This window comes from Sander vitreus, chromosome 23, assembly GCF_031162955.1.
Source record: "Sander vitreus isolate 19-12246 chromosome 23, sanVit1, whole genome shotgun sequence".
Classification (NCBI taxonomy): domain Eukaryota; kingdom Metazoa; phylum Chordata; class Actinopteri; order Perciformes; family Percidae; genus Sander; species Sander vitreus.
The window spans coordinates 12,052,529-12,069,818 of record NC_135877.1 but is presented as its reverse complement, the minus strand read 5'-3'; the positions used below and the strand labels follow the sequence as shown (position 1 = coordinate 12,069,818).

The window sequence follows — 17,290 nt, the reverse complement described above, 5'->3', positions numbered from 1 at the left end:
GATGGGAGGTTATAAAGCGTTGGTCTGGCAGTGCGGTGGTCTTTAATAGGCCGTTGGTTATAATGTAAACTATGAAAGAGAAAAATTCTTTATAGCAAATAAAATGTAGTGTTTGCAGCTTGTGTCCAAAATACAAGTTAATGCAGATTTAAATTCATTTGTATTTTTAAGGTATTTCTTCATGTGAACCTCAACATAACATACAATTCTAACAGTCATTTGTTTTCCATGTCATTCATGCTTCTCACATTTCCAGCACTACATTAGCACATATGTTCTTCTATTCATTGAGCTCCATTCAGCTGTGCTCCTTTTCAAACAGGGTCAAGTCATTACAGCAAATGACTTGAATGACTAAGCACCCTCAACAATCCCATGTAGTCATATGGATGTCAACAGCACCAGACTTACCCAGTGAGCTCACTATAGGCTGGCTTTCTGAATCAGTGTAGCTGGCTCTATAAGATCCAGTCCGGGGGGGAGGGGGGTCAAACCAGAGGCGAGCGAAGTGACACTGTAAGAGGTCGGGGTCAGTGGCAGTGAGGAGTAAATACCGTGCAGAGAGTATGATGATAACAGTGTTGAAAGAGTGTTGTCAGCTGCAACAAAAGTCCCAACTGTTGATATACGTTTAGGCAAAAAGGGTAAATGACATAATTCTGTGGTTGGGAAATACTTTGTTATTTATGTGATACATAAGATCACCTGCTATGCTGGAGCAGTGTTATGCCCAATCCTTGGCATCCCGTCACTCATTGGTGCAGCAGCACCATCTGCCAGTACTTAGATTTAACTATCTTGTCTTTGCCATCTTGGGATAAGCATTTCTGTTATACTAGAAGCAGGTAGTACTAGGAGAAGGAGTAGCTGTAATGAGTCTACAATGTTAGAATTGTGCATCTATGTGAAAATAACACAAACGGAACAGTGTTCTCTGTGGTCACTACACTGTATAATTGGCAGTTCATGTATTCTACACACCCTGCATTACTTGTGCTTAATGTCTGGTGTGATCTTGCCAATTGCCCTTAAGCATTTTGCCCTTTCTACATTTCACTGGTTAGTATGGGAGTGTGTGTGTGTGCGTGTCGATCTTTCTGTGTGGAATAATAGGAACAGGCCTGTCCACAACAACAAGGTCTGTTCACCTGTTCTGGCACCTTCTACTTGAGTGAACCACAACGGGCCTGCTCTGGCTTTGTGTTGGCATTACTGCTAAGCGCTCCGGTTGGAGAACCCTTCATAGGCCTTCCTGACATGCTGCCCCTGCCGAAGGACAAGACACAGGACGGTCGCACATACGCCAGGAGGACATTGTGTATTTTGGGGAGCCAAAGAAGCAGCAACCTTTAAAAAGGAGCACTCCAGTGATTTAGCATTGCATTTTAATTAACTTGGGGGACTCCCAAGCATAGGCGTCGATTTCGGTGGGGATGGTGGGTACGCGTACCTATCAGATTTCGTCATGAGTCATATTGTACCCAGCACTTTTTTGAAAACCTCGAGCTCAATTTAGTTAAAAAAAAAAAAAGTTCATAACACAATTCTTGAGTGACAGATGCCAACAAATCCACAAAACTCTCTATCCCCACAGGGCAGGCACAGACACAGCCGTTCTGCTGCTGCGCTGGCTACACGCTTCTCTGTTTACAACCCTGCAACAACTTTTTTTAAACTTAAGGCTTTCTTCTTCTTCATAAAACGTGTTGGACATCATCACATTTTTTGTATACATTTTTATTCATATACATTAGTAAGCTATAGGACAGCGTCTTTCAAAACCTGCGCGAAAGAGAAAAAAAAAAAATGAATGTGTCATTCAATTGTACCCAGCACTTCTGAAAATGCACTTCCAAATGAGTCTGTGTCCCCAGCACATTTCAAACCAATCTGACGCCCACAAGAAACAAAAAAAACAAATGATCTATTCAAAAATCTGTGTAGTTTGGCTAAAACAACAACAACACTAGATCCTACACTCCCCATGATGCAACTAGATAGCAACAACTTCTGTGTCTCACACAAACCCTGCGTGTGCACTAAGTGCCATGTTTTTGGAATGCCTTTGCATAGTTTTCAGAAAATAATGTTCCTTCGTGCATTAAGGGAGGTACCATATTCTTACACAGTAAATGTAAATTTAAATTGATTCCTTGAGCCTTGCTGATACATAAGCAGGGTCAATACTGGCTTACAGATGATATGGGAATATCTAAAACAAAATCACACTGCTTGGCCAAACAAAGTTACACTGTTTAAACCAGAATGACATACAAATATTTTACAATTGTAACACCAGCTACTACTTTTAATTGTGTGTCTGAACATGCATTTTAAAAGTGTCTTCATGCCTGAAGATTTTACCGCACTTTAAACACTGGAAAGACTTGTTGTTTGAGTGGATCATCATGTGCCTTTTCCGCATTCTCGAAGTCTTAAAGGATTTCGGACAAACTGAACACCTATAAGGCCTCTCTCCTGTATGACGGCGCATATGAACCGTCAATAGGCATTTCGCTGTGAAACCTCTCCCGCAGTCTTTGCACGTGTACGGGCGCTCGCCCGTGTGAGACCTCATGTGTAGCTTTAACTCCCCAGAGGTGAGAAAAGCTTTCCCACATTCTGTACACAGAAAGTTCTTTTCCCCTCTGTGCATCCGCATGTGTCTCATCATGTGCTGGATTGAAGTCTTCCCACAAATGGGACATTTATAGCGCCGGTCTCCTGTGTGGATGCGAACGTGAAAATCAAGGCCACTTGAAGTTCTGAAGCCCCGGCCACAGTGCGAACACAAATATGGCGTCTCGCCCGTGTGAATCCGGCGGTGCACATTCAGAGACGCCCTCGAGGAGTACGTCTTCTCACACTTGTCACAGTGGAAGGGCAGTGTCTCAGGAGTGCATGTTTCAGTGTGTACTGTCTGAAGGCCATTGGCTGTCCTAAGTTCTTTAGACTGCAGTCGGCTGGGTTCCTGACTCAGATGTGCCTTTCTGATGTGCTGCAGAAGACCTGACACTTGGCTGTCAGAGTAGGGACACAAAGAGCAGGTGTGCAGTCCTATAGGCATATGATTGTTTAAATCTGAAAGAGACAGGTGATGACATTTGGTTTAAGTAAAGGGCTGCAAAAACAGATATTTATTGGAATGACAGTGTTTTATGTTTTCCAAGTACCAAGTCCCTCAATTTCTTTCAATCTGTGAAATCAATCCTTGAAATATCACTAGTTATTTAAACAAATCAACAAAGTCATATGAATATTGGCATTCAGTAGGGAAGCTATGATTTTACTTGAGCAGTTTACTGCCGTTAGGTCATCGCTTTGTTCTTTCAACTTCAGGACTTCATCTCCTTTGCTACGGTCCTCCAGAGCCAGTTCGTCATCACTTTGGTTTTCCTCGCTATAATCAGACTGTCCATCATCTGTGTCGCCTGTAGACGATGCCGGTTGCTCTGAAGCGAGTTGCCTCGAGTTTGGTTCATGAGGAAGAGACAGCCTCGGCAAAAACATATTCTGACTTTGAGAGTAGCCTGTGAGGAGAGATTAAAAAAACAACATTAAATCGGAGGTAGTTCCAAACACATAATATGTTAAGGTATACATTCAATGCTAAGAGTCAAGACACCCTAAAAAATATGGGTCTTCCAATTTCACAGGGTATTTGAAAACTTTAGTACAAATGTATTGGTATTCAAGTCTCGTACTACTCCGTGAATATTGAGGATATTTCTGTGCATATTAGCTATGATTACCATGCTGTAGCTAAAGAATACAGTTATAGCAAAACTAACCAAACCACCAGCACCATACAACTTAATGGGCGTACCTTATTTTTGGGTGCCAGCAAAGCACTGTTGTTCATGGCAGAATCCAGTGTTTTTCAGGCCATGATCAACACTTGGTGCCTTGAAAGTTTCCTGAGCTATTGAGTTAAATTTTAATTGTAATTGTTATATCAACATTCCATCATTGTGATATCACAAACTCGTAAGTGGATGTGTGTTATAATTAGATTTGTGACATATGCTCATGGTGTTTTTTTGTTTTTAATGGAAAGAACCCATGGATGATAAGTCATTTATCTTGTTCAGTATTCTTTTGCTCAGCAGGTCATTAAAATGCATCGGCATGTGGCCGGGTTAGCTCAGTTGGTAGAACAGGCGCACATATATAGAGGTGTATGCCTCGACGCAGAAGATCCAGGGTTCGAGTCAGACCTGGACGATTTTCCTGCATGTCTTCCCCCTGTCTCTCCCCATATCTAGCTGTCCTTTCCATTAAAGGCTGAAATGGCCAATACAATCTTTAAAAAAGGTAGTTTAATTGGTTTTGTTCTTCAACACTCTAAAAGATGACTTACGTTTGTTTGTGCTTCCTGACTGTTGCTGGTGGAAGTGCAGTAGCGCCTTCAGCTGCTCTGGTTCCAAAACCAGCTGTCCACATTCTTCCATGACAGAGGGGGCAGTGCTGAGCCACTCAGCAGTCTGTAATGTGTATGCAAAACACACAATAAATGTGCTGCACAGGCAACAAAAAGTCATCAATCATTTCCTGGCTCAATATTTAGTATCTTGCTTAGTAACAGTTACTTTGACCAAAGCCTGTTGTGTGATCAAATCTTACATTTATGTATTCAGCATATTCTCAGATTCTCAAAAAATGATAAATCCCAAAATTGGCTTAGAAATGATGAGATGCATAATGATTTTGATCACAAAGTGTTATATACTGGAGAACCCAGATTTAAACAAAAAAAAATGAACAGTACCTGTTTAATATCTGGTACAGGCAAAAGATTATCCAGTTTTGAGATGAATTTCCATACTAATGTCTGCAATGTGGCCTCATACTGCTGGCCATAGTGGATGTGGAAGACCTCCTGGGGAAAAAAAAGGTCAAACATCACACACAGAGCTGGTTTTAGTCTTCTTGTGTACATTATGTCGGACAAATGTTTAAGGTAGGACTTACGATCTCTATCTTAATACAGGGTTTTGGGTCAAATTTAAGACTTTTTGTCGCGGAGCTGCTGGGTGGGCCTCACCAAGGCAGTGTGGAGGTAGTGCTGGGGCTGGCTGTTGGAGACCCTATACAGCAGTTAGAGCTTTCTCACTTTTTGCATGAGACTCCAGCGCCCGTACACCCAACGTTCCCAGTTTAATTGCTTTCTTGCATAAGAAGCGCTAGGCTTCAAATACATTGTAAGCAACTGGCTTTAACCAAGCCCTTAATTCATAAAGCTGAAGAATAAAGTCCGTTTTATGTCTGTGGTACAATCCGAAAGGGACTCGCACCAATAACGCGAAAGCTGACGGGCTGCAATATAAGTTGCATGTTGGTCTCATTTGTAGTCATAATACAGCGAATTATATTTGGACTAGCGAGAGAAAGAACTACAACACCATGGAACCAAAAAAAAAAAGCAGCATTGGGAGCATTTCAATGAGCATTAGAGTGTTACATGGACACAGGAAAATAAAGACCTGTTTAAAATTATTTAAGACCTAGAACACAATATAATTGGACTTTTTAAAAAGGCCTAAAATCTTGATTTTGAAATTTCAGACTTTTTTTTAGACTTTTAAAGACCCTGCGGAAAGCCTGTAATATTGACTTACAAAAGTGTTAATACATTGATGAATCACAAGTCGCTATAGCCAACTTTATTTATGGTAAAAGTGTTAAGAATGTCTTACCTTGAAAAACACATTTCTCTTCTCCGTGTCCTCGAGCAGGGTATGAACAACGTCCACAAAGTTTGACTTCGAATTTTCCAATTCCTGTTAAGTGGCGTCAAAAGCAAACCAAGAAAACAATAATTACGTTGATTTCCAAAGAATGACTCGGGGTCTTTGATCATTGCCTCGGGCAAAATGAGGTGGAGATCCATGGATGATGACCTCAATGACCTCTCACAGGACAACAAGGGTTAAAAGAGGAATGCTATGTAATTTGGACTTTGAATAGTCAGCCTTTGACCATAAAAAGTTCAGCAACCTTTCCCTTCTGTCTCTTACAGCGACTACAGAGGAGCTTGTCCTACCACGTGACAACAACAGAGCAGCTCAGTGTCTACCACACACACAGCTAAAGCTTTGGTGCTGAAGGCGACAAGTGGAGTGTAAGAACATGGATTTAAATTAACTTCAGATCAGTGACCTTTGTAATAATATAACCTGTTTAAAATTATAGTGCGTAGTTTCTGAGGAATTCTATTTAATGGCAACAACACTGTTGTGGCATCCACATGACAACGCTGCACGTAGTTGCTAACACAGAGGATTAAAAAAAACTGATGGGACTCTTCAGAAGAGGTCATTATCTTCACTCGAGCGGCTTAATTAGCTTTGTATGAACTCATTTGGTAATGGCTTGAATGTAACGAACGTCCATTAATATGAAATGGTTGGGCACTATAGCTTTAACACTCACTTTTTAATTATGTGTCCCTCTTTGTAAGATATGTTTTCCAAAAGGAATGAAAAGCTGACATGAAAGTGGTGCTTATACTGCAGATTCTACTTAGAATTAACAGCTCTATACGGTTTTCAGTTCAGTATTACAACACACCTACCTCCTGATCACAAGTGGAGCCCGTTGTGAGGTTTTGAATGACCGTCAGGTGGGGCTGGATATACAGGAGGTTAGCTGTGCTCTCACTGCGACACAAATCCAACACCATCTGAAACAGACACCGTAACAGAGGGATTCTCAAAGCGGGGATCGTGGCACACTGCCAGGGCGTCCGTGAACCGTTTTCAGATTCATTCATTTAAGTTATCATGATGTTACAATTTGTTGTTGTATCTACAGACACGTCATAGTTCAAACAAATATTTTAATTATTAAATCAAAAATATTTCATAGATTACTTTATCTAGCAAATCTATTTCCCATTTTAAACGACATAGCCTACTTATTCAACATATTGTCAGTTGTGACACACACACACACACACACACATGAATATGCTGCTGTACGTGCTCAGTAACTTAATTTTAGTTGTCACACTTTTGTTTTAAAATCAAATTTAAAGGTGGTACTGTCGTTTGTCTAATAATACCTGTAACCTCAATGTTACAAAATGTCACATAGTAATATTCTTAACAGTCTGCCCAACATCAACACATTTCTTATTTTGTTTTGAATGGAAATGAACTTCAGATGTTTGAGGTGTCTTACCCTTGCCCTTAGTCTGAGCAGGAGTTGCACTCTCTCTCTGGGCGTCAGCAACTCTGGAGCCAGCTCTGTCACCAACCTCACCAGCTCCTCCACCTTTCCATAATGTAGGACATTACAACACTGGATCACTCGCCAGGCAAAGGCACACATCAGACGCAGGGTTGGAACCAGGAGACACAATGAGGAGACGGACAGGCGGCAACCTAAAAATGGGATCGGAAAGCATGAAATGACACAGTTTAAAATTACAGAGCAAACATAACTTGCAAACAAATGGATTTTGACAAATTCCAAACTCAGTTCAGAGTAATTATTGCAATTGTAAATGTATGGGGTAAATTCACAACAGTCCCTGTTTTGCAACTGTGTGCCAATTCCCAGAATAGGTTTAAAAAAAAAAATCAGAGGAACAAAAACAAAAAAAGATCACATATAGCACCACAAATTTACAGAAAAGCTGTGAAATCCTGTTGGGCATGCCTTGAGTAAAATGTCTCAAATGTACTACAGTAGTTAGTGTCACACGCTGTAAGCCACAATAAAGTACAAAAACAACTGCTTATTTTACCCAAGTCTTCGACTGTTTCAGAAAGGTCTTGCTGTGATGTCTGTAGAAATGTAGGGGCTGAATCCATGACTTCAGCTTCTTCTTCAATCTCAGACACTGGTTTACAACGACCAAGGACTTTATCCATGATGGCAAACCATCTGCTTTTCGGCTTTTTAGATTCCTTCTTTTCCTTACTCTTTCTGTACTTTCGTTTCAGCAATTTTATTTTGGACCTGCATTGGCTGGTGGTTTTATCAAAGCCCTGAGTGGCGAGCTCGGAGCTCAGCTGAGCAAACACTCTCTCGTTTCTCTGAGTTGATCTAAGCTGCTCCTGGATGCTCTCCTCTGCCCATCGGGTGAGCAGCACTTTTATTTCATCTGATGTCCAAACAGCCCGTGACATATCTGTTGAAAGCATCGCAACCTAGTTAATACAGTGACAGCGCTCAAAGATGCAGATAAAAGTTTTGCCATGGGGTTTTAAATAACATACCATTCATATGCTCGACTTCTGGTGAATTAGGTTGTGTCAGCGCAGCAGATGAATCCATCTCTGTAGAAGTCTCTCCACCAGGGCCAAGGACGCCATCCAAAATAGCAAACCAGTCGTTTCGAACGTCCCTGTATGGTTCCAATTCCTTGATTCTCCTGTACTCCTCCTTAAGGTTATTCACTTTAAGACGGCACTGATGTGGCGTCTTGTTGAACCCCACAAACGTGAGTTCGCTGCTGAGGTATACAAAGACCTCGTTGTTTGTTGCTGTGTTGAGAAGCCGTTTCTGAATGTTTGGTTGTGCCCAGAGGGTCATCAGAACTTGGACTTCATCAGGCAACCACTGGGTGTCATCTGTGAAAGTACAAAAAACTAAATAGAACAAAAAGGAATGCAAATAAAAAAATTTAATTCATGTAATTTCAAGCTATATATATATATATATATATATATATATATATATATATAGCTTGAAATTACATGAATTAAATTTTTTTTTTTTTTTTTTTAAACAAAAAATCTTGCATCAGATGATTGCAACTTCTAACCAGCATTTGGCTGCTTTCTAGTTTTTACTTACCATCGGTATCTACATCCAGAGCAGACTGTGACTGACTGAGCAGTGAGGGCTTGGTTGTTTCTGACCACCTTGCTGCTGCAGCCGTGGAACTGAGGATGTCATCCATTATGGCAAACCATACACTTCTACGGCTGCTGTTGTGCTGACTGCTTTTGATTCTCTTGTACTCCTGCTTCAGTTTTTTGATTTTCTCCCTGCACTTCTGTGGTGACTTGTTGAATCCAAGTGACGCTAGTTTAGTACTGAGGCTAGTGTAAACTTTATTATTCCTCACGTTGAGGAGAAGCTCTTCTTGAACAGCGGGATTTCCCCAAAGTGTCAACAGCGCTTGGACCTCTTCACTTGACCAGAAGTGCAAGGGCCTATCTGTGAAAGCAATAGATCATAATTCATCAAGTCATGACAGTAGCTAAGCTTAGTACATCTTTTGAGAATGGTGTATATAAACTGGATTCACAATTAAGAGGATGTTGTACAACCACTTTAGTACACTTAGTCTTCACAACATTTAGCCTCTAAACAATTAACCAAATGGGTCATGTAACTAGTGGCATAAATGTGTTTTACAATTTGGCAACATAAAAAAGATAATTTTTCATTTGACAGATTTAGCTACCTTATATAAAATTATATTAATCTTTCATCTTGTATTTACATTCCTTTAGCATGGTGACTACTTGCCTTTGTCGGACATTTCCAGTGCAGAGAGAGTGACTGTACTCTTACACGGGATGCCAACATCTTCTACTTGCATGGAGTAGGAACCTGGGTCTTGTGAGTCCTCTGTGGGGCAAGGTGTTTGGGCTGGTGGAGGGCAGGGGATAAAGGTGATGTTGTAGCTTACAGGAATGTTAGTCATAGTGGTGGAATCTGCAGGAAAAAAAATAACTCTTAATTAATCTGTAGAATCTCCAGAATTCCAGCCTATTGGAACAACCAGGCTACAGGACCTATGTTTAAAATAGCCATAATAACCTATGTTTAAACAGCAATAAGACAGAAGCACTATTTACGCTATTTTTAAATTATAGTAAAATGTAATTATATCATTCTGCTCTCTTGTTTCAAAGTAAAAAATATATAAATAGATTGCCGTTTGTAGAGCGAAACGGATCGTTTCAGGAAGTGATTCAGTTCAGTTCGTTCTCCCAAAAGATGCGTTCCTTTGAACGAATCAGTCGCAAACGACACAACACTAGGGTAAAGGCGTACCACACTGGACCTGTGGAAATGGGTTATTGGATCAACTGGAAAATGCATGTAATGTCACAAATCTGAAAACTGAGATATGTGATTCTCACAGGACAGCGAGGCTACAAAACATACAGTGCTCTTATAGAATATGATACATTGCTGTGGATTAAATCACCCAACAGGATAAATAAGTTAAAATTAGCACAACCTCATACATCTACAGCAGTACATTGCAACATGCATATAATGCAGCAGTAATATTAATCCAGAAACATCATACTGTATAAAATAGTAAAAAGGAACAGGGAACATTTTTCTGTATACTGAGTACTTTTACTTTAACTACATTCTGCTGATAACACTTACATATGTACTTTTACGCAAGTGATGTTTTCATCCAGAAGTTTTAATTGCGTTGTAGTACTTTTACAGTGTGGTATTAGTACTCTTTTAAAAAGGTCCTATGACGTGCTGCTTTTTGGATGCTTTTCTATAGGCCTTAGTGGTCCCCTAATAATGTATCTGAAGTCTCTTTCCCGAAATTCAGCCTTGGTTTTAGAATTACAGCCGCTAGAGCCAGTCCTACAATGAGCTTTACTTGTGCCATTTCTGTGTCTGTAGCTTTAAATGCTATTGAGGAGGAGAGAAGGGGGGGGTGGCCTTGACCAACTGCCATGCTTCGCTTGTTTTCAAGCCATGATGTCTCTCTCTTTCTCATGGGCGGGCCAAATTCTCTGGGCGGGCAAAGCAGGGAAAGGGGAGGTAACCTTCCTCCTTATGACATCATAAGGAGGAGATTCCAGATCAGCCCATCTGAGCTTTCATTTTCTCAAAGGCAGAGCAGGATACCCAGGGCACGGTTTATACCTATCGCCATTTCTAGCCACTGGGGGGCCATAGGCAGGGCTAGGGGAACTCACATTAATGTTAAAAAACCTCAAAGTGAAATTTTCATGCCATGGGACCTTTAAAGGATCTGAATACTTCATCCACCACTGATTGGGGGGTCTGATAAACTCATTATGGATAAAAACCAAGCATTTTGCCATGGCGAAATTTTCATTTCTTACCCATTACTAGACACTGCGGCGTCATGTTGCTGCTGGAGGTTTTCGTTGCCGGAGAATTAGGCGTGTCCAAACAAACATCACCGGAGGAAGAGGTGGTTGAATCCTTACAACCAGCGCTTGTGTCGTTTCTTGTAGAAGTGGAATCTTTAACAGAATTGGTACACAAATCAAGTGTTAACTACACCAACCAAACCAAAGAAAACGTAAAACATCCCGCAATAGGTCACTGGTTAGCTTCCTAGCAGTGGCACCCGCTAGCTCGTGTGTAACGGTAGCTAACGTTAGAAAACTGGCTAGCAAACAAGCCAAAACAATAACATTTTACACAGGTTTGCACAGTACGTTAAATATGCTTGCCTTAAAGTTATGTGCTTTCCCTTAAAAAAAGTACAACGCTTTCAAGCAGAGTAACAAACAAAACAAACAACAAAACTGTTTTATGGTTCTGCGGATGCTCCACGCAGAGCTTTCACCTTATACGTAGCCTACGTAAGTGGCCTGTCGAGCCAGTGTCGTGCCAAGGTACTTATCCACACCAGGATTTGTATCCCCAGGCTGCAGGAGTGCGCGTGCACTCAGAGCGGAGTTTAACTGCTGCACTTCGAATTCACCTCTTAAAACGGAACAAATAGCGACGTGGCAGACTCGACAGGGTTTTCCATAGTAACAAGGGTCTCATTTATCTACATAAACGTTTATTTGTCTGTTACATTAAGGCAACGTGTAAAGTGTTTTATGCTTTGTTTATTATTGTGGATTAATCGACAGTGTTGTACATGCACCTTAGCTACATAGGCCGACTGACAGGCCTAGCTATGTGAGTCATGCAGGTTTATGAACAATATTTTTTCCTCGTCTTTACTAACTGTCCCTCCCTGCCCTCTAACGTGATTTCTGTTTTAATTTAATTTAATATGGCTTTTCAATTAACCGCTTTGTTCACTCTACCAAATAAGTTACAGAGGGGATACACAAAATATCAGGCCATTTTTTCACCTGATATAATGTGTATCCCCTCCCCTAACATGCAAAGGGTCTCTCCTTTGTGGGTATTTTCGGAGATAATATGGAGATGTCTGCTGTTTTTTTTTTTAGCAAAAGTTACATAGGGAATACACAAAACACACAAAATATCAGGCCGTTTTTCACCTGATATAATGTGTATTCCCTCCCCTAACATGCAAAGGCCCTGTCCTGTCATCATGTGTGTTATTTGCAGTGTTTACCAGGTCACAGTGAACAACATGAGATAATATGGAGATGTCTGCGGTTTTCTAGCAAAAGTTAGAAGGGATACACATTATATCAGGCTGTTTTTCACCTGATATAATGTGTATCCCCTCCCCTAACATGCAAAGGGTCTGTCCTTTCCTCGTGTGTTATTTTCTGTGTCTACCAGGTCACAGTAAACAACCTAAAATAATATGGAGATGTCTGCTCTTTTCTAGCAAAAGTTAGAGGGGATACACAAAATATCAGGCCGTTTTTCACCTGATATAATGTGTATCCCCTCCCCTAACATACGAAGGGTCTGTCCTGTCATAATGCGTGTTATTTTCTGTGTCTACCAGGTCACAATAAACAACATGAGATAATAAAGGAGATGTCTGCTGTTTTCTAGTTAATGTTACAGAGGGGATACACAAAATATAACAGCCTGATATAATGTGTATCCCCTATGTAACTTTTGCTAGAAAACAGCAGACATCTCCATATTATCTCAGGTTGTTTATTGTGACCTGGTAAAGTCAGAAAATAACACATGATGACAGGACAGACCCTTTGCATGTTACGGGGAGGGGATACACATAATATCAGGTGAAAAACGACCTGATATGATGTGTAGCCCCTCTCTTTTGCTAGAAAAGAGCAGACATCTCCATATTATCTCAGGCACATCAGGCTACTGCCTAGGTTTGTGTCTTCACGTACCTACGTGCGTAGCAACGGCGTAGATTTTACGCAGAAGTATAGAACAGCCTTTAGGCCTACCTTGCGCCTGCACCATGGACTCCAGCAAAGCTGTGGCCGAGTCGATGCCCCCCTCTCTTCCAATGCTCGCCTGCCTGTGGCCGTAGATGGCGTCCATCGTGTCGAACCATCTCCAGCTTTTCCTATTTACACCCCTCTGACTGTTGAGGCATCGGATTCTCCTGTAGTCGCTCCTGAGCTTTTTACTTTTTATCCTGCATTGCTCGTACGTGCGATGGAAGCCGTGGGCAGCCATGCGCTGAGAAACGAGCTGAAAAACCGTTTTATTCCTCGCTGCTCCATCCAGCGCTCGCTGTATTTCCTCTTCACCCATGATGCTGAGGAACGTCTGCACCTCGTTGACCGTCCACGGAACCGCGTGGCGCACCCACATTTCAGACCAAACAAGAAAAACAAGCTGAAAGCATAAACAGGCTCGATGGTCTCCGTCGCAATCGATAGGATATTTAAAAATGGCGGGTTGCATTTTGTCGCGCAAGAGTGACGATTATGTTGTCCAATAAACGGACTACAGCATCTGGGACTACAATGTTTCTAGCTCCACTTGTGCTCAAGCCACCTATTATTAGCCTATATTATTCTGCGTCTCTTTTACATTTCACAACCTATAAGGCACACTTTATTTACATTCTGCTTAGTATAAAATTAGTACTAACCTTGAAGAATCTCATCCGACGGTGGAGTGTTCTCGGAGCCGACGATCGTCTCCAAGAACCCAGTGGCAGAGTCCTTCGTGGCGGCGTTGCCAGAGTATGGTGGACGGTGGCCAAGAATACCGTCCAGTGTGGCGTACCACTTGCTCGATTTGCGATTTGCACCGCTCTGGTTGTTGTGGTCCTTTATCTTCTTGTAGTCTTGTTTCAGCTTCTTCACCTTCTCTCTGCACTGCTTGACCGTGTGGTAAACCCCCATTTGCGCTAGCTCACTGGAGATTTTCCCGAAGATTTTAATGTTTCTTGTGGATCCTCCCAGGTTCCTCTGCACCTCCTCGGTGGCGTACAAGACCAGCAGCGCCTTCACCTCCTCATCAGTCCACTTTTCAGAGTTCAGCATTCCGTCCATTCTCGTAGTACTTCACGTAAACAAGTAATTATTTAAGTAGTCAATGTTTTGCTAAAACAGACGGCATGACTTCTACAGATGGCGCGCTGTGGGGGCGTGACTTATAAGTTGGACCAATCAACGTAGACCTAGATCGGAAAAGGGAAAAGTCCCTGCCATGGTATTTTTTGCAGTTCCTAGAACATAGCGTTCCTAGAACCCATTTTTTTCTAGTGTTCCGACTGGACCAATTTGGGGATTATTAAATTCCAATGCCAGTGTAGACCTTTTGTGATGATAACACAACAATTTCACAAGAATGTCAACAGGGGCCTGTTGCACAAAAGTAGAATGAAGAAATCCAGGATAACTGAAAAAGCGCAGCTTGACTTAGTGTGGTCCGCTCATCGCGGCTTAATCGGTTGCACGTTTGCCGAGCCAGGATGAGAAGGTGAAGCTATGTCAAGCCAGGTGTAGATAGCTGGGATAAGTGCACGTCCACGGCTTTCTTAAATAGCCCACGGTATCGATCACAGATTTACTGATGCAGAAATGGAGAAGACGCGTGCGGCATATCTTTAACCCGCTGAGAAGCAGCTTTTAATGGAAAATTACGAGGAGGTGAAACATATAATATGCAAAAAGGGAAACACGGCTGTTGTTATCAGACAGAGAAAAAAAAGCCCAACAGACAATAGCGGACCGACTGAATGCGTAAGGATTTAAAAAGATCTACTTACTAGTCACTCCACATTTTTACAAAGTTGTACACTGTTTTAATTGCTTTTAATATGCTTGTTTTATGTGTTGGTTGTATTGCTGTATCTGTTTTTATCTGCTAGATGTGCTGGTTTACTGTAAAGTGTCTTTGAGTAGCCTGTAAAGCACTATATAAATAAAATGTTTTATTATTTAGCCTACTTTGCCTTAAAAGTGAGCAGAGGGAATTCATGTTCCTCGGGCAATTTACCCTAAGGACTAGGCTTAATTTCAAACCCGTATTCACAATGCGAGAATATGTTTTACAACCATATGCACAAATCTCTATAAGCTATGTCTAATTCTAAATATCTTTCTACAATAAATGTTCATACAGAACCAACATGACTGGACAAAAACTAGAAAAAGAAGTGACTTCAAAACACACTGTAAGCAAATTCATCCAGGATAACTTGAATATCCCGGCTTAATCCCTTATCCTGGTTTTGTGCAACAGGCCCCAGTTGTGATTAGATGGCTGTGTGAACACAAAAGACCTTTTTGTTATTATAACACAGCCATCCAACCACCACAATATTTTGTTATGATACCACAGCCATTTAACCTGCTGCTGCTGTTTTTTTTTAATCAAGCAGGTAGGCCTACCTTCATGTGTGCATGTATAAACAACTGTAGTAACCCACTTTTCTCTTAAATATTTATTTATATCAAAGTAAAACACAACACAGACAGAACACTTGAGAGTGCAAAGATAAACTTAAAACCCATTTACAAAAGTAGAAGGTATGCTAAGCAGTGAAGTTAATACAATAGTCCCTATCCGACCAGAGGGATTTTTGCAGTTCCTAGAACATAATGTTCCTAGAACCCTTTTTTTTTTTCTCGTGTTCTGACTGGACCAATTTGGGGATTAAGTTCCTGTAACTCTTTCAGCTCCTACTTCAGGGCAGGGTCTTTCCCTTTTTACGCATCTTTTTAATATTGTATTAACTTCACTGTTTAGCATACCTTCTACTTTTGTAAATGGGTCATACGTTTATCTTTGCACTCTAAAGTTTGCTGTGTTGTGTTTTACTTTGATATAAATAAAATATTTAAGAGAAAAGTGGGTTACTACAGTTATTTGTACATGCACACATGAAGGTAGGCCTACCTGCTTGATTAAAAAAAAAGAGGAGCAGCAGCAGGTTAAATGGCTGTGGTATCATAACACAAATATTGTGGTGGTTACATGGCTGTGTTATAATAACAAAGGGTTTTTTTTGTGTTCACACAGCCATCTAATCACACCTGTTGACATTCTAGTGAAATTGTTGTGTTATCATCACAAAAGGTCTACGCTGGGATCCAGACAACTATAGCCGCTTTCCGACCGGAGGGATTTTTGCAGTTCCTAGAGCATAAAATTCCTAGAACCCTTTTTTCTTGTGTTCCGACTGGACCAATTTGGGGATTTTTAAGTCCCTCTGGCCGCAGTTCCTGTAACTCTTTCAGCTCCTACTTCAGGGCAGGGTCTTTTCTCTGTTCCCTTTTCAGCATATGAACCTAGGTCAACGAGGGTCGGGTTTCCGGTACAGACAGACCAACAACGGGACAATTTTAACCATCTTTTCACCATCTTATTCATCACTAATTTCACTTCTGACAACGTTTTAGGCGAGAAATTAACTGTTTCGATTTCGAATATAGGCAGTCTTTCGGAAATTTATGCCGAATTGACAATATGCTTCAAAGTTTTCGGAGTTGAGAAGCTCCATGAAGTGAGGAGACAGCCAGCAGGCGCCTGCCCCGGCCGCTAGCTCGTCGCTTGGCCAGTCATGCTCAGACACCTCGCTGTGAGCTGGAGGTCTCTCAGACCGCTCTCGTAAATAAGAGGCTTTTATTTCGCCGTTGACGGTTCGTATGTTTAAATATCACAACACATGTCCATCATAAGATTAACGGGAACCTGTGGTTAACTGTCTTTTCGGAGTTAAACTCCACAAGCGTGTCCTGCGGCTGGCTGGCTGACACACACACACACACACACAGACAGACAGACGTCCACAGCGCAGAGGCGGGGGAGAGAGATACGTTTCTCTTCGGGAGACTTGTTTAAATTATGACAAATATGCTATATACATTAGATTTAGTATTTAGTTCATACTTTTTTTGGTGTATTTGTTTTCTGATTTTAACGCTATAAAGACCATTGCCGTGCTTGCATCACTCCCTTACCCCTCCTACCAGTCCCTATGACCACCAGTGCGAATGCAATTGTAAAAAACGGTTTTGGGGGAGAGTAGTTCCTAGATCTGTTTAGAAGTGGACTTTTCCTATAACTACGTTCCTGTAACTACATGGTCAGAAAACGGCTTTTGTCTGAACTCCCTTACCCCTCCTACCAGTCCCTATGGCCACTTGGCCAGTGCAAATGCAAATGGGAAAAAACGGTTTTGGGGGAGAGTAGTTAGTAGAACTGTTTAGAA

General features: G+C 41.3%; 2 protein-coding genes across 4 annotated transcripts; both read right to left on the bottom strand.

The window, feature by feature from the left end:
- Positions 1-74: 74 nt before the first annotated feature.
- Positions 75-9,170, bottom strand: LOC144537654 (uncharacterized). Of its 3 annotated transcripts, none has more exons than XM_078281436.1 (10): positions 8,806-9,170; positions 8,226-8,597; positions 7,751-8,137; positions 7,183-7,385; positions 6,575-6,682; positions 5,697-5,780; positions 4,769-4,879; positions 4,361-4,484; positions 3,291-3,530; positions 75-3,081 (listed from the first exon to the last, which is right to left on the bottom strand). In XM_078281436.1, exons 1-10 carry the CDS (start codon positions 8,909-8,911, stop codon positions 2,309-2,311), a joined length of 2,508 nt encoding a protein of 835 aa, XP_078137562.1. In that variant the 5' UTR covers positions 8,912-9,170; the 3' UTR covers positions 75-2,308. The 3 variants fall into 3 exon arrangements, with proteins under 3 accessions (XP_078137562.1, XP_078137563.1, XP_078137564.1); XM_078281437.1 differs by having other exon boundaries at positions 8,226-8,579; XM_078281438.1 differs by lacking the exon at positions 75-3,081 and adding an exon at positions 3,827-3,922 and having other exon boundaries at positions 3,442-3,530.
- Positions 9,171-9,478: 308 nt separating this feature from the next.
- LOC144512450 (uncharacterized) lies at positions 9,479-14,234 on the bottom strand. The gene is made up of 3 exons (XM_078243218.1): positions 13,718-14,234; positions 11,070-11,213; positions 9,479-9,675 (listed from the first exon to the last, which is right to left on the bottom strand). Exons 1-3 carry the CDS (start codon positions 14,121-14,123, stop codon positions 9,479-9,481), a joined length of 747 nt encoding a protein of 248 aa, XP_078099344.1. The 5' UTR covers positions 14,124-14,234.
- Positions 14,235-17,290: the final 3,056 nt, after the last annotated feature.